Source organism: Phocoena phocoena, chromosome 5 (genome assembly GCF_963924675.1).
Source record: "Phocoena phocoena chromosome 5, mPhoPho1.1, whole genome shotgun sequence".
Classification (NCBI taxonomy): Eukaryota; Metazoa; Chordata; class Mammalia; order Artiodactyla; family Phocoenidae; genus Phocoena; species Phocoena phocoena.
The window spans coordinates 33,299,003-33,322,570 of record NC_089223.1 but is presented as its reverse complement, the minus strand read 5'-3'; the positions used below and the strand labels follow the sequence as shown (position 1 = coordinate 33,322,570).

Genomic DNA, 23,568 nt, shown 5'->3' with positions numbered 1-23,568 from the left:
CTGCGGTGGTGGGGGAAGACAGGAGGGAAGGTGGTCTCTGTGTTTCCAAGACAGCCGCGGTGGGACTTCTTGATTATTTAGACCCAGGGTTCTCAACCCTGCCTTCATGTAGATACACCTGGGGAGCTTTTAAAAATTACTGATACCTGGACATCAACTCCCCCAACCCCCAAACCAATTAAATGAGAATCTTTGAAGATAGAACAGACCTTGTGAATTGGTAGAAGCTCCCATGTAATTATGTGTGCAAGTCAGGGGTAAAGGTAGATAGAGAGAGGGCTGAGAAGAAATCCAAAGTAATGCCAGTATCTTACAGGAGTTGGAGATGCAGTGCATCTACAGAAGAGATTGAGATGGAGAGGCCGAGGCACTGCTGACCATTCCTGGGAGGATGGTGTTAGAGAAACAGGAAGGTGGCACATTCCAGAAGCAGGGAGTGGTTAACCATATCTAATTTGCAGCTGAGGTTTGGGAAGATAAGGACTGAAAAGTGGCTGTTAGCTCAATTGGAGGCCTGTCCCCAGAGCAGAACTGAATGAGGTGGTGGGGCTACCACCCACTGGGAGTGGGACTATGGCGCTCACAGAACCTTTCCACGGTGGAGCTGGGAAGAGTGTTACCTGAGATGGTCTGAAGATACCATCTTGGCATAGGGAAGTAAGAACATGGTAGAAAGGAAGGCATGTCTGAAAAGGTAAGTCCGTGCATCAAATATAAAAGGATAAGAGAATGACACAATTAGCAAAATGACGGGCTGGAAGAGTTCAGGAAGGAAATTCTGAGGAGTAGGTTTGAAACTCTGTTGAAATTGTTCAGGATGTGGCAAAGAATAAAGACCAGTAGCCGAGACATCCTAAGTGAACAAGAGTCGGCCGTGGCTGTTTATAAGAATCGTGTGCAGCCAAACAGACTTCAGCAGCTCTGGAGAGGATTGTGAACCTTGGAGAGCACCAAGTTGCTAGAACTTAATATTTTTAGAGACCAGAGTATAGAGGAGTGCAGAGTGAAGTGGAGATGGGGAATTCAGTCATTTTTGACAAGGCTGGGCCATGAAGGGACAGAAAGGAATGTTGCAATAGCTTTAAGAACCCTGAAGATCAGAGAGCTATTTTATTTTGTTTTTGAAAGCTGAAAGAGTTTTAGACATTGGTGATTTACTGCACTTTAAAGTCTAGAAAGAATTTTCGTTTACATGTAAGTCAGAAACAACAAAGCACTTAGAAATATCAGAATCTCCATTCATTGCTTTCTGGTCTCAGTCGGTACCTGTCATTTGTGGAGGCTGACCCCACTTTCAGATTATTTTGAGGGCAGCAGTCCAGTCTCCCTGAAGAGCTGCTGTGGCAATCAAATGGACTCGTTAAAATTAACCTCATAAAAGGCATTTCTTATAATCTAAGTGAAACATTTTTAAGATTTTGGGAGCCACATTTTATTTGTTTCTTGAAATAATTGGAAATGTGCTATCTCATAACCAAAGTTGATCACTCATATAAAAAATTGTGTAACCTTTCTTTCTGGACATGTGCAGGCTCTGGATTCTGACTGACTTTTGGGTTCCAGGAGCTGAACGGAGAATAAGGATGGGTCTTAAAAGTGCAGGGAATATTAAGTCTGATTATCAACCTGGGGATGCAGCCTAGACAGGGAATGGCTGGAAAATGAGGGGAGATCAGCAGCGGCCGGTCCACAGGCAAGATCTGGAGTCTGACCCAACATCGAAGCAACAGTGAAAATTCTCAAGCTCATGTTTTGAATCTTCCTGTTTTAGTTTTCTGTAAATTACAAAATTGGAGAGGAAGTAGGGGCCTCCAGGAATCATTTTAGCACTGCGTTTCTCAAGGTTGTTATGAGTGCATTTTAAAATGATTAAATGAAGCCATTTACAGTTACACTGTAAATTACAGTGATTACAGTAATTTACATTAAAAAATATATTTCAGACTGTTTACTTCTCATTGCATGTATTAATTCTATATTGGTTTTCTTCCTCATGTGTCTTTCTCTAAAGTACATGAAAAGTCAAGAAGCACTTTTTATGACTTCCTCTATTATTTCCTTAGGTGTTCGCAAAAGCAAATGTGTTCAAGATTGCATGTCTTTTACATTTTAAAACATAGTTTTCATCTGTTCACAAATTTTGGAAAATTACTCATTTTGAGCATTTTCCATGCTTTGTCTCATCACAGGGGTAGAATTTTTGTAAAGCCCTATGTTCAGTCATTTTTTGATGATGAGAAGGTGGGAAGGAAAAAAATCAACTCTTCTTTTTTTTTTTTTTGGCTGTAGTAAGAAACACATAAAATTTATCATTTTTAAGTGCACAGTACAGTAGTGTTAACAGTATGTATATCATTGTGCAGTGGATTTCTCCAACTTTTTCATCTTTCAAAACTGAAACTCTACACTCATGAACAACTCTTTCCTCTCCCTCCACTCCAAGCAAGCACCATTCTACTTTTTGCTTCTAAGGGTTTGACTATTTTAGATACTTTATATAAATGGAGACATGCAGTATTTGTCTTTTTGTGGCTGGCTAATTCACATAATATCCATCAATGTTGTGCCATAACACAGGATTTCCTTCTTTTTTAAGGTTGAGTACTATACCATTGTATGTTTATACCACATTTCTTTATCCATTTATCCACTTAAAGACATTTAGTTTGTTTCTACTTCTTGGTTCTTGTAAATAATGTTACAGTGAACATGGATGTGCAGATAAGTTTTTAAGATCCTGTTTTCAGTTCTTTGGATATATACCCAGAAGTAGGATTGCTGGATCATATGGTCGTTCTAATTTTGATTTTTAGAGCATCATCCACACTGTGTTCTATAGTGGCTATACCATTTTACATTCCCACCAACAGTGTACAAGGGTTCCAGTTTCTCCTTACCTTTATTGACACTTGGTATTTTCTTTTTTTGTTTGTTTTTTTTTTTGTTTGTTTGTTTGTTTTTTTTTGATAGCAGGCATCCTAACTGGTGTGAGGTGACATCTCACTGTGGTTTTGATTTGTATTTCCTTGGTGATTAGTGATGTTGAGCATCTTTTCATGTACCAGTGGGCCATTTGTATATCTTCTTTGAAAAAATGTCTATACAAGCCCTTTGTTCATTTCATTTTTCAATTGGTTTTGTTTTCTGTTGAGTTGTAGGAGTTCCTTATATATTTTGGAGATTAACCCCTTATCAGATATATAATTTGCAAATATTTTCTCCCATTACATAGATTGCTTTTCACTCTGTTGATTATTTCCTTTGCTGCATAGAAGCTTTTTATTTTGATGTAGTCCTATTCATCTATTTTTGCTTTTGTTGCCTGTATTTTTGCTCTCATATCCAAGAACTTATTGCCAAATCCAATGTCATGAAGTTTTACCCCTATGTTTTCTTCTAGGAGATTTAAATTCATTTTTAGTTAATTTTTTAATTATGGTGTAAGATATTCAAATACATTTATTTTGCAGTTATCTAGTTTTCTTAACACCATTTGTTAAACAGACTATCCTTTCTCTATTGTGTAGCCTTGGCATCCTTGTCAAAGATCATTTTAAAATATATGTGAAAGTTTATTTATGGCCTCTCTATTCTGTTCCATTGGTCTGTATACCTCTCTGTATGTCAGTACCATACTGTTTTGATTACTGTAGCTTTGTAATGTGTTTTTAACTCAGGAATGTGAGAACTCCAGCTTTGCTTTTCTTTCTCAAGATTGTTTTGGCTATCCAGAATACTTTGAGATTTCATAAGAATTTTAAGGTTTTTTTCTATCTCTGCAAAAAATGCCATTGGGATTTTGATAGGAATTGTGTTGATTCTGTAGATTGTTTTGAGTAGTATGAACATTTTAACAATATTAAGTCTTCTACTCCATGAACACAGAATGTATCTCCATGTATTTGGGTTGTCTTTCATTACTTTTAACAATGTTTTGTACTTTTTAGTGTATAAGACATTCACCTCCTTGGGTACGTTTATTACTAATTATGTTTTGATGCTATTAATTGGAATTGTTTCCCTAATTTCTTTTGTTCGATTATACATGGTTAGTGCATAGAAATGCAACTGATTTTTTGTGGAATGGTTAAGATTTTCTACATATAAGATCATGTCATCGTGTCATGAGAACAGAGATAATTTTACTTCTTTTTTGATTTGGATGCCTTTAATTTCAAAACCTAATTTCCCTGACTAGGATTTCCAGTACTATATCACATAGAAGTGGCAAGAGTGGATATCATTGCCTTGTTCCTGAGCTTAGTAGAGAAGCTTTCTGTTTTTCACCATTGAGCAGGATGTTTGTTACCTGTGGGGTTTTTTTATATGTGACCTTTATTATTTTGTGGTAACTTCCTTATAATACTTCTAGTTTATTGAGTGTGTTTATCCTGAGAGATTGTTGAATTTTGCCAAATACTTTTTCTGCATGTATTGTGCTTTCTTATCCTTTGTTCTATTAATGTGGTGTATCACAGTGATTGATTTTCATATGTTGAACAATGATTGCATCCCAGGGATGAGTCTCAATTGGTTATGGCACCTGATCATTTTAATATGCTGTTTAACTCAGTTTGCTAATACTTTGTTGAGGATCTTTGTATCTATATTCACCAGGGTTATTGGTGTGTAGTTTTCTTTTCTTGCAGTGCCTCAGTCTGTTTTTGGTATCAGAGTAATGCTGGCCTCACAAAATAAGTTTGGAAGTGTTCTATCCTCTTTAATTTTATTGGAAGAGTTTGAGAAGAACTGGTGTTAATTCTTCTTTATGTGTTTGGTAGAATTCACCAGTGAAGCCATCTGTTCCTCTTTATTGGGAGGTTTTTGATTACTGATTCTATCTCCTAACTAGTTACAGATCTGTTCAGATTTTTTCTTTCTTCATGATTTGATTTTGGTAGGGTGTATGTTTCTATAAATGTATCCATTTCTTCAAGGTTATCTAGTTTGTTGGTGTATAATTGTTCATAGTAGTCTCTTATGATACTTTTTATTTCTATGGCATAAGTTGTAATGTGTCCCCTTTCACATTTCTGATTTTTCTTATTTGAGGCTTCTCACTTCTTTTTTCTTTTCTAGCTAAGGAATTGTCAATTTTACTGATCTTTTTAAAAATAGTTTTATTGATTTTTAATTGTTTTTATACTTTTTATTTATTTCTACTCTAATCTTTATTTTTTATTCCTTCCTTTGTTTTCAGTTTGTTCCTCTTTTTCTAGATCCTTGAGGTATAAAGCTATGTTGTTGATTTGCAATCTTTCTTCTTTTTTAATGTAGGCAGTTACTGCTATAAAATTCCCTCTTAGTACTGCTTTTGCTACATCTCATGTTTTGATATGTTGTGTTTTTGTTTCATTTGTCTCAAGATATTATCTAATTTTCCTTTAGGTTTCTTCTTTGACCTGTTAGTTGTTAAAGAGCATGTTCTTTAATCCCCATGTATTTGTAAATTTTCTAGTTTTTCTTTGTTGTTTATTTCTAATTTCATTCCATCATAGTCAGAAAAGATAGTTGGTATAATCTTCTCAAGTTTGTCCAGATTCTGTGGCCTAACATATGATATGCCCTGGAGAATGTTCCATGTGCTCTTGAGGATACACTTGGGAATGTTCAATACACATGAGAATGTGCATTCTGCTACTGTTGGGTTAAGTCTTCTGTGTATGTCTCTTAGGTCCAGTTAGTCTATAATGTTGTTCAAGTCCTCTGCTTCCTTATTGACCTTTTGTTTGGTTGATATATCCATTATTGAAAGTGGGGAATTGAAATATCCTACTATTATTGTGTTACTATCTATGTCTCCCTTCAATTCTGTCAATGTTTGCTTCATATGTTCAGGTGCTCTACTGTTAGGTGCACATATACTTAAAATTGCTACATCTTCTTGGTGAATAGACCTTTTTTAATATAATGTCTTTCTTTGTCTCATGGCAGTCTTTGACTTAAACTCTATTTGGTTTGATATAAGTACAGCCATCCCTGTCGTCTTTGGGGTACCATTTGCATGGAATATCTTTCTCCATCCTTTCACTTTCAGCCTATGGGTGTCCTTATACCTAAAATGAGTACCTTCTAGACAGTATGTAGTTGGAGTTTGTGGGTTATTTTTAATCCATTCAACCACTGTGTTTTTAAATTGGGGACTTTTATCCATTTATGTTTAAAGTAATTATGATTGGGAGGGACTTAGTATTGACATTTTAAAATTGTTTTCTGTATGCTTTGTAGTTACTTTGTCCCTCTTTTGTTCTCTTGCTGCCTTCCTTTGTATTTCACTGATATTTTGAAGTGTCAAGCTTTGAGTTCCTTCTTATTTCCTTTTGTGTTTCTTCTATAGGTGTTTTCTTTGTGGTTACCATGGGGATTACATAAAACATCTTCTAGTTTTAGCAATCCACTTTAAACTGATAACAACTTAACTTTAATCATATACAAAAACTCTTCTCCTTTACTTCTCCCTCCCACTTTATGATATCAATTTCACAAGTTATATCTTTTTATATGTTGGTCCATTAACATAGTTTTCTACTTAAAGTTATATTTAATGTTTTTATCTTTTAAATTTTATACCAGAATTAAAAGTGATTTATGTACCACCACTACAGTGTTACAGGATTTGGTATTTGTCTGTAGATTTACCTTAACCAAAGAACTTTGTATTTTTGTATGCTTTCACATTGCTATCTAGACTCCTTTTATTTCAACTTGAAGGACTTCCTCCAGCATTTCTTCTGAGGCAGATCTAGTGGTGATGAACTCTCTGAGCTTTTGTTTATTGGAGGTCTTTATTTCTTCTTCATTTTTGAAGGACAGTTTTGTTAGATATAATATTCCTGGTGACAATTTTTTCTTTCAGCACTTTGAATAAATCATCCCACTCCCTTTTGGCCTGGAGTTTTCAAAAAGACTTTTTGGACCATCTACTGTAGTTGTTAGACTATATCTCTACTGGGGACTAGATCTAAGGTTTTCTATTCAGTCATCTTGCTGATGTGACTCCCACTTTTTTTTCTTAAATGATTGAAATATGTTCAAGTGTTTCAGTGGCTGGACATTTAAGATATAATAGATATTTCAAAAGTCATCCAAATGTTTAAAAAAATCTTTCTCAAGTCAGTCATCTATAAGAAAATGCTTACATTGCTTAGAAATAACAAAAGTAAAACTCTAGAATTATTTACTCAGGACAACTCTAAATAAAAGTTCTCATAATTATTTTACCTAAATATATCCACAAATATTGATTTTTATACTCCCACTGTGTTTATTGTTATATAATTCTGTCTTTAAATGTTGCTGTAGGTGGTGGTAGTGTTTTAACAGTATTTTTGTAAAGAAGAAAAGAACAAGAACGTTAACTGTGTTATACTTTTCTTATGCAATGTTAGACTTAAAATGAAATTCATAAACTCCTGAAAATGTAAAAGGTAAATGCTTCTATATATTTCACTCACCTCATGGAAATTGAAGGTACAGTATTTTTTTTAACATCTTTATTGGAGAATAATTGCTTTACAATGGTATGTTAGTTTCTGCTTAATCAACTATACATATACATATATCCCCATATCTCCTTCCTCTTGCATCTCCATCCCACCCTCCCTATCCCACCCCTCTCCGTGGACACAAATCACTGAGCTGATCTCCCTGTGCTATGCAGCTGCTTCCCACTAGCTATCCATTTACATTTGGTAGTATGTATAAGTCCATGCCACTCTCTCACTTCGCCCAGCTTCCCCTTCCCCTTCCCCATGTCCTCAAGTCCATTCTCTACATCTGCATCTTTATTCCTGTCCCAACCCTAAGTTCTTCAGAACCATTTTTTTTCTTCTTTTAGATTCCATATATGTGGGTTAGCATATGGTATTTGTTTTTCTCTTTCTGACTTCACTCTGTATGACAGACTCTAGGTCCATCCACCTCATTACAAATAACTCAATTTTGTTTCTTTTTATGGTTGAGTGAGTAATATTCCATTATATATATGTGCCACATCTTCTTTATCCATTCATCTGTTGATGGACACTTAGGTTGCTTCCATGTCCTGGCTATTGTAAATAGAGCTGCAATGAACATTGTGGTACATGACTCTTTTTTATTTTTATTTTTATTTTTTTTGCGGTACGCGGGCCTCTCACTGTTGTGGCCTCTCCCGTTGCGGAGCACAGGCTCCGGACGCATAGGCTCAGCAGCCATGGCTCATTGGCCCCGCCGCTCCGTGGCATGTGGGATCCTCCCAGACCGGGGCACAAACCCACGTTCCCTGCAACGGCAGGTGGACTCTCAACCACTGCACCACCAGGGAAGCCCACATGACTCTTTTTGAATTATGGTTTTCTCAGGGTATATGCCCAGTAGTGGGATTGCTGGGTCGTATGGTGGCTCTATTTTTAGTTTTTTAAGTAAACTTCACGCTGTTCTCCATAGTCTCCATAGTGGCTGTATCAATTTACACTCCCACCAACAGTGCAATAAGATTCCCTTTTCTCCACACCCTCTCCAGCATTTATTGTTTATAGATTTTTTGATGATGGCCATTCTGACTGGCATGAGGTGATACGTCATTGTAATTTTGATTTGCATTTCTCTAATGATTAGTGATGTTGAGCATTCTTTCATGTGTTTGTTGGCAATCTGTGTATCTTCTTTGGAGAAATGTCTATTTAGGTCTTCTGCCCATTTTTGGATGGGGTTGTTTGTTTGGTATTGAGCTGCATGAGCTGCTTGTAAATTTTGGAGATTAATCCTTTCTCAGTTGCTTCATTTGCAAATATTTTCTCCCATTATGAGGGTTGTCTTTTCATTTTGTTTATAGTTTGCTATGCAAAAGCTTTTAAGTTTCATTAGGTCCCATATGTTTATTTTTGTTTATTTCCATTTCTCTAGGAGGTAGGTCAAAAAGGATCTTGCTGTGATTTATGTTATAGAGTATTCTGCCTATGTTTTCCCCTAAGAGTTTTATAGTGTCTGGCCTTATGTTTAGGTCTTTAATCCATTTTGAGTTTATTTTTGTGTATGGTGTTAGGGAGTGTTCTAATTTCATTCTTTTACATGTAGCTGTTCAGTTTTCCCACCATTACTTACTGAGGAGACTGTCTTTTCTCCATTGTATATTCTTTCCCCCTTTATCAAACATAAGGTGACCATATGTGCATGGGTTTATCTCTGGGCTTTCTATCCTGTTCCATTGATCTATATTTCTGCTTTTGTGCCAGTACCATACTGTCTTGATTACTGTAGCTTTGTAGTATAGTCTGAAGTGCGGAAACCTGATTCCTCCAGCTCCGTTTTTGTTTCTCAAGATTGCTTTGGCTATTTGGGGTCTTTTGTGTTTGCATACAAATTGTGAGATTTTTTGTTCTAGTTCTGTGAAAAATGTCAGTGGTATTTTGATAGGGATTTCATTGAATCTGTAGATTGCTTTGGGTAATAGAGTCATTTTCACAATGTTGATTCTTCCAATCCAAGAACATGGTATATCTCTCCATCTGTTTGTATCGTCTTTAATTTCTTTCATCAGTGTCTAATAGTTTTCTATATACAGTTCTTTTGTCTCCTTAGGTAGGTTTAGTCCTAGGTATTTTATTCTTTGTGTTGCAATGGTAAATGTGAGTGTTTCCTTAATTTCTCTTTCATATTTTTCATCATTAGTGTATAGGAATGCAAGAGATTTCTGTGCATTAATTTTGCATCCTGCTACTTTACCAAATTCATTGGTTAGCTCTAGCTGTTTTCTGGTAACATCTTTAGGATTCTCTATGTATAGTGTCATGTCATCTGCAAACAGTGACAGTTTTACTTCTTCTCTTCTGATTTGGATTCCTTTTATTTCTTTTTCTTCTCTGATTGCTGTGGCTAAAACTTTCCTAACTATGTTGAATAATAGTGGTGAGAGTGGGCCACCTTGTCTTGTTCCTGATTTTATTGGAAATGGTTTCAGTTTTTCGCCATTGAGGACAGTGTTGGCTGTGGTTTTGTCATATGTGGCCTTTATTATGTTGGGGTAAGTTCACTCTATGCCTACTTTCTGGAGGGTTTTTATCATAAATGGGTGTTGAATTTTGTCAAAAGCTTTTTCTGCATCTATTAAGATGATCATATGTTTTTTATCCCTCAGTTTGTTAATATGGTGTATCACATTAATTGATTTGCATATATTGAAGAATCCTTGCATTTCTGAGATAAACCCCACTTGATCATGGTGTATAATCCTTTTAATGTGCTGTTGGATTCTGTTTGCTAGTATTTTGTTGGGGATTTTTGTATCTATGTTCATCAGTGGTATTGGCCTGTAGTTTTCTTTCTTTGTGACATCTTTGTCTGGTTTTGTTATCAGGGTGATGGTGGTTTTGTAGAATGAGTTTGGGAGTATTCTTCCCACTGCTATATTTTGGAAGAGTTTGAGATGTATAGGTGTTAGCTCTTCTCTAAATGTTTGATAGAATTCGCCTGTGAAGCCATCTGGTCCTGGGCTTTTGTTTGTCGGAAGGTTCAGTATTGGTTTTTATGTTTTACCATTTTTACCTTGATGTGAAATGAGCAGTAATTGTAAGTTTTATCCAGATGCCCAGAGGCAGACTTTTACTTAAAATGTGTACAATAAGGCAAGACCTAGAAGAATTCCTGACCCTTTAGTTATTTCCTATTTTTTCAGGCAATCTCAGATTTAATCTTTGCTGACCTCAGCTTCTAATTTGTAGTATTTTCATTGAATGATATTTTTTGTGTGCTACTGTTCCATTTGATATTATGAATATTTTAGTTGCAATAAAAATAGGATTGTTTCTTTCATGAGAGAGGCCATATGTGATTCTTATTTGCAATTCTGTACTCATCTTTGTTCTTTTACATGCAAGCCATCTCCATGTTTTCTTTTGTGATTGGGCATGTAATAAGCATTCTAACCCACGAAGAAAAGGCCGTCAGCAAGACCATACATCTTGCCGTTATGGCTGTTTCTCTTCTTATTGCCATTGTTAAGAATATGTGACAAGCCAGTTGAAATAAAATTTCCTGTGTTTAAAAAATAAATTGTATCAGGAAGCACAGAATTGTGATGTAGCACTGAAGATAAAATGTACTGCAGTACTGTGAAGGCATATTCCTACCATAAATGTAAGACATTCTTATATTAACAAGGTCTCCTGAAATGTAACAAAATAAGCATCAGATTATAATGCAATTTAAGAGTTCTTAACATATGTAGTAACTTGACTGAAAAGGACTGATTAAAATCCTTTATTTTGTGACTGAATGACTTCATAACTGGTTTGAAAAGAATAATTATTTCGAAACTCTGACAAATGATTTTTAAACTTTGTCACAGTTTATTTTAAACATAATGTTTTAAAACAGAGTAACACATCCAGTTTTGGTTTCCGTGTTCTTTCTCCATTATGGATATTGTTTTATGCCTTTTTCACTGAATTTTCAGTTTTGTGGAGAATATCACATACGTGTTTCCTTTAATATTTATAGTGATCATTTCGCTTTTCTTGAGTGTTAAGTGTTGAAAAGGCTCCTGGGGTAAATATTGTCTGTCCCAAGGCCTTTTCTTTCTTCTTTTCTTTTTAGTGAAAACCTTTTACCTACCTGGAAAAAAAATATGTCAATTTGACTTCATTTAGGGATTGTCTCTACTATGGACTGTATCAGGATGGGTTTCAAGCTTGTTCCTAGGCCCTCTACAGTAGGATTCAATGAGGAAACCCAGTAGAGATCTTGAATAGGTGCTATTTTTTTCAACTACTGCAAATCCCACTATCAGAAGTGGTGTTCTTGCATTGAATAATTTAAAAAATAATAGTTGCTGTTGTTTTAGAACAGTCCTGAAGGCAGAGAAGCATTTTTCTAATCTCCCAGCCTGTAACACTTCAGTGATCACCTCTTTTCCTTACTTCCTCTCTCTGTCTCCTCTATTCCCTCCCATCTTTCCATACTTATTAAGCACCTACTTAATAGGTGTACAAAGGAACAATATTTTTCTTCCAGTTTTATTGAGCTATAATTAACATACAATACTGTATAAGTTTAAGGTGTACAGCATCATGATTTGACTTAGATACATTATGAAATGATTACTACAATAAGTTTAGTGAACATCCATTATCTCACATAGATATAAAACTAAAGAAATAGAAAAAAAAATTTCTCCTTGTGATGAGAGCTCTTAGCATTTACTCTCCTAACAACTTTTATATGTAACATAGAGCAGTGTTAATTCTATTTAATCTGCTGTACATCACATTCCTAGTATTTATTTATCCTGTAACTGGAAGTTTGTACCTGTTGACCACCTTCATCCAATTCCCCTACCCACCATGACCCTGCCTCTGGTAACGACAAGTTTGATCTTTTTTATGTGAGTTTGTTTGTTCATTTTTGAAGTATAATTGACCTACGACAGTATGTTAGTTCCTGGTACATGACACAGCAATTAGATATATCTGTACATTTCAAAATTATCACCATTATAATTCTAGTTGTCATCTGTCACCATACAAAGATATTACATAATCATTGACTATATTCCCACACTGTACATTTCAAAATCATGATTCATTTATTTTGTATCTGAAATTTGTACCTTGTAATCTCCCTCACCTATTTCTCTCCTCCCTTCTGGCAACCATCTCTTTGTTCTTTGTATGTATCTATGATTCAGTTTCTGTTTGGTTATGTTTGTTCATTTGTTTTATTTTTTAGATTCCACATGTAAGTGAAATCCTATAATATTTGTCTGTCTCTGCCTGACTTATTTCCATCTATATTGTCACAACTGGCAAGACTTCCTTCTTTTTAAGGCTGAGCAATATTCCATTGCACATATATACTACATCTTCTCTATCCATTCATCTATTGATGAGCACTTGAAAATGATGTGTATTCTGCTGCTTTGGTGTGGAATGTTCTATACATATCTATTAAGTCTACCTGGTCTAATGTGTTGCTTAAGGCTGGTATATCCTTATTGATTTTCTGTCTGGATGGTCTCTCTATTGAGGTAAATGGGGTGTTAAAAGTCTGCTACTATTATTGTATTACTGTCAATTACTCCTTTTATGTCTGTTAATATTTTCTTTACATATTTAGGTGCTCCTATTTTAGGTGCATATATATTTACAATTGTTATATCTTCTTGGAATAATAATTTTATCATTCTGTAATGTCCCTCTTTGTCTCTTATTACTGTCTTTGTTTTAAAACCTATTTTGTCTGATATAAAGTACTGCTACCCTTGCTTTCATTTCATTTTCATTTGCATGTAATAGTTTTTTCCATCCCCTTACTTTAAATCTATTTGTGTCTTTAGATTGAAGCGGGTCTCTTGTAGGCAGAATATATTTGGGTCTTGTTTTTATATTCATTCAGTCACTCTATGTCTTTGATTGGAGCATTTAGTCCATTTACATTTAAAGTAATTATTGATAGGTATGTCTTATTGCCATTTTGTTAATTGTTTGGGGGGTGTTTTTGTAGTTCTTTCTGTTCTTTTTTCTTTTTGCTCTCTGCCCTTGTGATGACTGTCTTAGTGTTATATTTGGATTTCTTTCTTTGTTTTGTGTTGTATCTGTTATAGATTTTTGGTTTGTGGTTTATATATAGCTATGTATATAAATCACACATATATATATGTGTGTGTGTGTATATATATATATATATATATATAATTATTTTAAGTTGCTGATCTCTTAGTTTGAATACATTTTAACAACCCTACATTTTGACTCCACAGCATTTACTGTTTTTGACATATTTTACAACTTTTTGTTTTGTGTATCCCTTAACTACTTATTGTGGATGTAGATGATTTGACTACTTTTGTCTTTTAGCCTCCATTCTAGCTTTATAAGGGGTTGATCTACTACCTTTACTTATATTTGCCTTTACCAGTGAAATTTTTCCTTTTGTAACTTTCATATTTCTAGCTGTGGCCTTTTCTTTTTTGCTTAGAGAAGTGCCTTTACCATATCTTAGAAAGTTGAATTCCTGTTGCTGAACTCTTTTAGCTTTTGCTCATCTGTAAAACTTTTGATATTTCCTTCAAATCTGAATGAGACTGTTGCTGAGTAGAGTGTTCTTGGTTGTAAGTCTTTCTCTTTCATCATTTAAACTATATCATGCCACTCGCTTCTGGCCTACAGAACTTCTGCTGAAAAGTCAGCTGATAGCCATATGGGATTCCATGGTATGTAACTTATTGATTTTCCCTTGCTGCTTTAAATATTCTCTCTTTATCTTTAATTTTTGACATTTTAATCACAATGTGCCTTAGCGTCATCTCTTTAGTGTTGATCCTGTTTGGGACTCTCTGTGCTTCCTGGACCTGGAGGTGTGTTTCCTTTCCCAGGTTAGGGACGTCTTCAGTTTTTTTGTCTTCAAATATGTCCTTTCTTTCTCTCTTTTCTTTTGGGACCCCTAAAATGTGAATGTTAATATTGATGTTGTCCCAGAGGTCTCTTAAACTATCTTCATTATTTTATCCTTTTTTTTTTTTTTTTCAGTTCAACTTGAGGGATTTCTGATACTCTGTCTTCCAGGTCAGTGATCCATTCCTCTGTATCATCTAATCTACGGTTGATTTATTCCAGTGAATTTTAAATTTCATTTACTGTATTCATCTCTTTTTGGTTCTTTTTTAAATTTCCAAACTGTTTGTTAAACTTCTGTGTTCATCCATTTTTCTCCCAAGTTCTTTGAGCATCTTTATGATTATTATCTTGAACTCTTTATCAGGTAGATTGCTTATCCCTATTTCACTTTATTGTTTTTCTGGGGTTTTATCTTGTTTCTTCATTTGAAACATATAAAGCAGCAAATATTTGATACACACAACAACATGTTTGATTCTCAAAAATGTGTGCTAAGGCAAAGAAGACAGTTATTGTATGATTTGCAAGTACATGAAACTTTAGAGGCAAAACTAATCTAGATTTATAAAAATATATAAATACAAATATATAGAAAAACTCTTCTGCTCTCATGGAATTTAGTTCAATTTTAGCAGAGAGGTAAGATCAGTCTTCAAGTGTGTTCTGAACAAGTTCATGAGTGACAAATAAGTACCACCATCTAAGAGCTAGAAGATCTGGTAACAAAAAAGGAGAAATTCATCTTCTCTATCAGAAATGGTAAATGGCCAGACACAGGACTGTAGTCAAGCCACAGCAATATTTTGTTCAACCCAGGTGGTGGCTTATTTTTCTCCCTAAATTAAATATTTTCTGACATTTGGGAATTGGGAGATTTCACATGAAAATAAATATCAATTTTTGACCTTCTCTTGAAAAGACCAGAATCCCCAGTATTCTGAAGCCTGCTTTCCCTGCTGGCAGTAATAAGTTAAAGCTGAGTGCCTTAGTCGCATCAGGCAGTCTCTGGCCTCCTCCACCCATCTAGCTCCTATATATGTCCATGCTTCTTGCTTTTACCAAAAAGCATCTGAGCTAATGAGCCCTGATATGTACTCATCTCTGACACCTGTTTCCTTATCAAATGTTTCCTTTCACTTTTCCTCTGGTGCTTTGCTGACACCATCTTATATCAGGCCCCCAGTGATACATACTCACCAGTCAGAGAGCCTCCTACAGAATCCACCTCATTCTCATCTCTCCCACTCAGTGCAACATGCCTTTGCCAGTAGGCAGCATCCTATAGGTCAGGATGAAAGTTAAGAGGAGAGGCAGGGTCATTGCCAGAGTGGGAGTCTAAAGTAGATGCCATAAGTTATAGGCCTAAGACAAGAGGGTCAGGATGAGTAAAGAATTATCAGAAGTGGTAGGTAAATAGAGAACAAGAAGGCAAAGTACAAAGATGAACTAAAAAGGGGATTGGAAATGGTCAATAAGCACATGAAAAGATGCTCAACATCATCAGACACTAGGGAGGTTACAATTAAATCCACAGTGAGACACCACTACACACCCACTAGGACGACCAAAATTAGAAAGACTGACAATACCAGTGATTGTAGAGCAACTGGAATTCCTGTATGTTGCTAGCAGGAATGTAAAGTAGTACAACCACAGTAAAAAACAAGATCTTACTGTATAGCACAGGGAAATATATTCAATATCCTGTGATAAACCATAATGGAAAAGAATATGAAATATATTATGTGTATATATGTATAAGTTAATCACTTTGCTGTACACCAGAAACTAACACAACATTATAAATCAACTATACATCAATAATAAATAAATACATAAATAAATAATAAAATGGGACAACCACTTTGGAAAATAGTTTGGCAGTTAATAGTGTATGCAGGTTAAACATACACTTACTGTAGGAGTTTACCCCTCAAGAATGAAGACATGTGGCCATCAAGCCCTTTTACATGAATGTTGATAGCAGCTTTATTCATAAGCCCCATACTGAAAACAACCCAAATGCCCATATGTAAGTAATGGATAAACAAATGTAGACTGTCCAAGGGTCTGAGAGAACTTTTTGAAGTGATAGAAATATTCTACATCTTGATTGTGATGGTGGCTACACAGGTGTGTATAGTTGTTACAGGTGTGTATAGTCATATATAGGCATGTGTAGTATATAGAACTATATACTTAAACTATATGTATATTATTGTAAGTTTTACCATAATAAAGTGGATTAAATAAAAATACTTAAAAATAAGACAGGACAGGCAGTCATAGGAGGGAGACAAATGGACAACCAAGACAGGAAGCAAAGCAGAGGTGAGCAGCAAAGAGCATAAGATATTATAAACAAAGACGGCAAGGTGCTAACTTGGGGCCCAGATAGATTCTTGAAAATCCTCCCAGTGAAATTGCAGTTCTAATCATACCAATTGTCTTATTATCTCTGTCAGTCCTTGCTAATTCTTCTCTTATGCTGGTAATCAGTCTGTTTCCTAGAAACTGACATGACTTCCTTCTTTCTTCTCTAATTCCTACCCCTAAATCAATTTCTGTTTTTCCCTTGAAGTTATCTCTTTACTGCCTCTGCCCTAGCTTAACAATTCTTGAATGAATCTGTATCATGCAGTTAAGACCTTGGTTACTTTCTAGTTGGGTTGCTTTTACCTACAAGTCTACTGTAAACTGGTTAAAGGAAGATTTCTTATATTTATACAATTGTTACCTCCTTTCCCACATCCCATGCAATGTTCAGGGAAATGTGTCAGCATATGTCTTTAATTTGTCCTCTTCTTTTCATCCCCCCCACCACTATCCTAGGTTGTTGTCTCTTGCATGGTCTATTGCAGTATTTCTTTTCCTTTCTTACAGCTCCTTGTTGTCCAGACAGCAGTGAGATTGATGCCTTTTAAAAGTAGATCAGATGATTTTACTTATTTCCTTTAAATGCTTCTATATCTTCCCATTGCACTTAGAGTAAAATCTAGTCCCTCCCACCTCGACACTGTCTTCACCATCTTCACCATCCACATTTCCCCTACGCACTGTGCCTCACCAAACCAAGCCCTCTCCCAGCCCAGGGCCTCTGTGCTGCTCTTCTTTCTCCTAGAATCCTTTTCTTCCCACTCTTTCTGTGGCTTCTCATGTTTCAAAATTCAACTGGAATGTCATTCCTCTGAGGCCTCTGCAAAGGGGTATCCACCTCCCTGCATAAAAAGTATTTTATATCACATAACCTTGTTTATTTCTTTTCAGGGAACTTAGCATATCTGAAATCTACCTTGATTATGTATTTCTTTAATGGCTTACTGTTCATCTCCTTCCATCAGTTAATAACCATCAAGAAGACAGAGATCTTTTCTACCTCGCTTGTTGCTATATCCCCAACACCTAGCATGGTGCTTGGCTTTTTGAAGACACTCAATAAATAATCATTGACTGAATGACAAGTGAAAATATAATAGGCAAATAATAACCAAATAATAACCAAATAACCAAATAATAACTCGGTGTTTGCTCTTGTTTTTCCTGAATTTTCTTTTCCTAAAGCTCTTTTTTTTTTTACCTAATTTTTACAGGTACTTCTATTGTGACTATAAAAGCTTTTGCTACTGACTCAGTTCAGGACAACATTAAATATTCAATTTTTAGTGGAAATGAAGATGGAGTTTTTTCCTTGTGCTCCAACTCAGGTAATCCTTCTCTACCTTCTAATAGCTTTATTTTCTGCTCCACTTAATGTTACTAATAAGACATACTTCTGCAAAGAAAACTCAAAATTTGAAAGGTAGAAATTAGAAGTAAATAATTTAAAAGGTAAACAACAGAGTTTTTTATTCTGGCTGATGAGAAATCAAGAACTATTTGTTTACATATATTCCTTAAGAAGTCTATTCCCATTTCCAAATTAAACAGTACCTATCCTACTCTACTTGTTATTTGATGATAACATGGTTTCTATTTATGATTTACCTATCCATTTGGGAGAATTGGAGATGTAGTAGGGAGATCAGTGAGAATGGGTGTGAATTGAAAATAAGCACACATGTGTAGCCTTAGGAAATTTTCATCAGAGATTCTTCTGACTTGCCACTTAATGTCAACAGTGCAACAAAAAAGGATGGCTGGAAAGGTTTCTATGTGGTGGTAAAGAAATTACTTCCAAATACAGCATGTATTAAATTTAGCTTTAATAAGACCATTATTGTGCTTTAAATGAATACCAATTGATTATTTGGAACATACTTTTTTTAACTAACAACTATGTAGTGGATATGTATCTACTGCTTCGTTGTTAACCTCAAGAAGAATGTTTTTAATAATTTCTATATTACCATACAACTGCCTTATTTAATCCATACTATGTGCACATGGGAAGAATTGAGAGGGGTCATTTCTTAAGCAAAAGCCTTCTCATCCAGGGTAGCGTTACGACTTTTTGGTCCATGCAGCCTTTGCCCAGCAACCTCTCTAAGGTAGCCTGCAAGAAGTCTTCATCTCTTCACCCTATCATTTAGTTAAGGGGTGATGCAGAAAACCTGTTGGCAAGAAGACCATTTGCAAATACCACCAAGCTTTAAGTTTCTAGCAGTCGGGTGTCTGAGGGTTCTGGGAAAGGAGCTGAGATTAGAACATTGGGGAAGAAGGTGAATATCAGAGTATGCACATTTTCCCAGGTCACCCAAATCCTTCTGCCATCACACACCTAACATGGCCCAGGTTTGGCCTTATTTTCTATAGTCTCTCATTAAAATGCAGATAAAATATGCCTAGGGTTAGTTCAAAGAAGTCATCCACAGAAAACTCTTTATTTTTTAATTAAGAAATCATTTATTTAAGTTGAAATGTATTTCAAAATTTTATTGTGAAATAGCTACAAGATAGTATGTTGAGGTATACAACTGTTTAATGGACAGTAGTAAAATAAAAGCCCATGTCTTTGCCACCCATCTCCAGAGATTAGACATGGCTAGAAACTCAGGAAGCTCCTGTGTGTCCCTTCCCTCTCACATCTGTCTTATTTCACCCCAGAGGTCATTGGCAAATCAGTAATCTGAATTTGGTATTGATCCCTGCCTTTTCTTCATTATAATTTTCCCACCCCATTTGAATCCCTAAAAAATGCGTTATTTAGTTTTACTTTGATTTAAACATCATAATAGAATTATGTTGAATGAACTCCTCTACGGCTTGATTTTTTGCTCAACATTTTTACTATGATGTGTAGTGCATAAGCCATTATGAACACATGAAGGAAGAATAGCAAAGAATGATATGTACCTGCTGCCAAGGCTATAAAATAGAATACCATCATTATCACCAATGCTCCCTTTGGGCCCTTTTGTGATTGCACCTTTTCTCCACACTGCTCCAGGCTGATTAATGCCAAGACTTCAAGGATAATCATCCCCTTGTGACTTACAGTAAATGTATTCCTACAAATAGGAATATAGTAAAAGCGTTGATTTTGCTTTGAAATTTACATAAATGGATTCATAATCTATGTATTCTATTGATATTGTTTTTTAAATTCAAAGTTAGAATCACCCATGTTAATGTGTGTAGCTGGGTTCTTTAATTTTCATTGCTTTACGGTATTCTATTGTAAGTCTATATCACAACTTATTTATCAATGTGCTGTTGATGGACAGCAAGGTTTCTCTGTCTGGGGATATAATGAACAATCTTGCATGTGTCTTCTGGTGCACACGTAAGGAGTTCTGTAGGCCCTAGAGTGTAGGTTGGGCATGTATCTCAGAGGGTGCCTATGTGCAGCTATACAGATAGTGCCAAATTGTGTTATGAAGTGGTTCATCCGACTTTATATTCCACCAGCATTGAATGAGAACTGTCACAGTTGTCCATGTCCTACTTTCTATTGCCAATCTGGTGGGTGTGAAACGTTATCCCACTGTGGTTGTAACTTACATTTCCCTTAGTACGAATATATTTGAGCATTTTTTCATAGTTTATTGACTATTTCTGTTTTCTTCTATGTGAAATGCATATTGATATCTTTTGCTTATTTTTCTGCTAAGTTTTTTGTGTTTTACTTGTTGAAATGTAAGGATTTTTAATATATTTTTATTAGTGTTTATCCTTTGTTTTTTGTTACAATTTTTTTAATAATTTGTGACTTGTCTTTCACTCTCATTAAGGCACGTTTTGAGTTTAACGTTAGAATGAATCAGTCTTATTTTATGATTTGCCTTTTTTGTAGGCTGTTTAAGAAATTCTTCCTCACAGTGGGATCATGAAGATATTCTTACATTGTCTTTTAAATTTTTTATAGTTTTCCTGTGTTTCACATTTATATCTTTAGTGCATCTAGGATTGATTTTTGTGTTTTACGTGAGTTAGAGAAAGCTTTTCTTTTTTTCTTTTCCTCTCTTCTCTTCTCCTCTCCTCTTCTCTCCTTTCCTTTTCCTTTCTTGTTTGTCAACCAGGACTCCCAGTTATTCCAATGGCCTTATTACCGTGTGATCTACAGTACCAGCATGGTCATACATCATGCTTCCTGACGCTACTGGACTCTCGACTCTTTTCCATTCTTCTCTTTGTCTATCCAAACACTGACACCACACTGTCTTAATTACATTTGCTTTATAAATCTTCATATCAGGGAAGCAGCAACCCCACAATATTTACCCCATCTTCATATTCTTCCTCATGAGTATATTAGCTGTTATTGTCTATCTGGCTCTAATATAAAGCATTGTATCCACTTGTTAAGTTCTACACACACACACACACACACACACACACACACACACGCCTATTGGGATTGTTTTTCCATGGAAAGGATATTTATTCATGAATTTTGGGATTATATACAGCTGTTCACACCTTCATGCATGTAACCCATGTAACTATGGCATACACATTTGATTTCAGGTGGAACCTTACCCTAATTAACAACAACAACAACAACAACAAATCTCAAAAAAATCATATAGCTCCAATCTAGAATTTAAATAACTTAATCATCAGGCCAAAGTGTCCTTCTTTTAAATCTCACAAAGTCCTGCATAGCTATGCATTGTAGGTAATAATCATCTACGAAAACTTTTCTTGACTGACTTTTAAAAAAATTGTTGTAAGAACAATTAACATGAGATCTCTCTTAACACATCTTAAGTGCACAAAACTGTATGTTAACCATAGGCATGGCACTGTGCAGCAGAGCTCTAGAACCTGCTCATCTTGAATAACTGAGGCTTCATTTCCCTCTAACCTGCAACTCCCTGTTTCCCATGCCCCTACCCATGGCAACCACCATTCTACTCTCTGCTTCTGAATTTGACTACTTTAGATACCTCACATAAGGGGAATCAAGTAATATTTCTTTTTTCTGTGACTGGCACATTTCACTAAACATATGTCCTCAAGGTTCACCCAGGTCATATATGGCAAGATGTTCTTTGTTAAGGCTGAATAATCTGTCATTGTAGGTATACACCACATTCTCTTTATCCATTCATCCACCAATGGACATTTAGGTTGTTGGAATTTCTACTGGAATTATATTAATTCTAAATATCAATTTGGGGAAAATGTGTATCTTTACAGTATTATCGTCGAATCCAGGAATAATATGGAAAATCACACCAATTACTTGTTAATAATTTAATAAAATTACTGTTTCTTTAATAATTGTAATAAAGATTTTTCTATAGCATATTTCTTGTTAGATTTAGTCTAAATATTTTATACTTCTTGCTGAGGTAAATGAAAATAGTGCTTTTTCTATTTTTTTTTTTAAAGATTTTTTTGATAGGGACCATTTTTAAAGTCTTTATTGAATTTGTTACTATATTGCTTCTGTTTTACGTTTTGGTTTTTTGGCTGCGAGACATGTGGGATCTTAGCTCCCCGACCAGGGGTCGAAGCTGCACCCCCTACACTGGAAGGTGAAGTCTTAACCACTGGACCGCCATGGAAGTCCCCCAAAATGCTTTTTCTGACAGTGTTGGTGTGTACACTTGAAATTAACTTTTATATTTTAATTTTGTATCTAGCAAACTTGTAAACTCTTATTGATTCTGATATTTTTCTGAACATTCAACGTATACAATCATCTGGGAATGACCATTTTTCTCTGTTTGTTGGAAGTTATATAGCTTTTTCTTTCTTTTAGTGGTTAGCCTAGCTATTATTTTTTTATTATTATTATTTTTGCAGTACGTGGGCCTCTCACCGTTGTGGTCTCTCCCATTGTGGAGCACAGGCTCCAGATGCGCAGGCCCAGCGGCCATGGCTCATGGACCCAGCCACTCTGCAGCATGTGGGATCTTCCCAGACTGGGGCACAAACCTGTGTCCCCTGCATCGGCAGGCGGACTCTCAACCACTGCACCACCAGGGAAGCCCTAGCCTAGCTATTTTGACATCTACAATTAAAGCCTAACATTAATCAATATCGTGCTCCTAAATAATATACGAGACTTAGAATTCTTTATCTTCTAATATCCCTTTTCCAATTTATAAAATTTTTTTGACCACAATTTTAGTTCTTTCAAATTAAGCATTATTAATATTTTAAAATTTACCTGCTTCTTTGCTACTCTCTTTGCTAACTGTTCTTTCTTCCATCTCAGACTTTCCTCTGGAATCATTTTACTTCTACCTAAAGTACATCCTTTTGTGAGAGTCTGTTGCAGTAAACTCTCTCACATTTTAGTTGTCTAAAAAAGTCTTTAATACTTGTTTTAATACTTGTCTTTAATACTTGTTTTTAAGAGATATTTTTGCTGGGTTTAGAATTCCAGGTTCATAGTTATTTTCTCATCATAGTTAAGATATTACCCTACTGTCTTCTGGTTTCCACTTGTTGCATTAAGAAATCAGCTGTTGATCTAAATACCACTTATTTGTACCTTTCTTTGGAACTCCACTTAGACAAATATTGGGGTCATATCACTCTCTCCTACATCTTTTTCAAATTTTTCATCTCTGTGTGCCTCTTCTCTTCAGCCTAAGGAACTATACTTTTCATTTCCAGAGGTTATCTTGGATTCTTTTTCAACTCTTTTTGGTGTTTTAAAAAAATAACCTTTTGTTCCTTGCTAATGCTTCCAACCTTCTTTTTTATATATTTAAATATTTAATAATTACATATTTTGTGTCCAATAATTTCTGCATCTTAAGTCTTTGAAGATTTATTCTGTTATCTATGGATTTGATGG

The 23,568-nt window shown here is 35.3% G+C and overlaps 1 protein-coding gene across 1 annotated transcript in view; it reads left to right on the top strand.

The window, feature by feature from the left end:
* The window catches only part of DCHS2 (dachsous cadherin-related 2), a 306,411-nt gene that overhangs the window by 249,576 nt on the left and 33,267 nt on the right, over positions 1-23,568 (top strand). Inside the window, exon 14 of the mRNA XM_065877536.1 lies at positions 17,963-18,076. Within this exon, the coding sequence (XP_065733608.1) occupies positions 17,963-18,076 (114 nt within the window). The remainder of the gene's footprint in view (positions 1-17,962; positions 18,077-23,568) is intronic.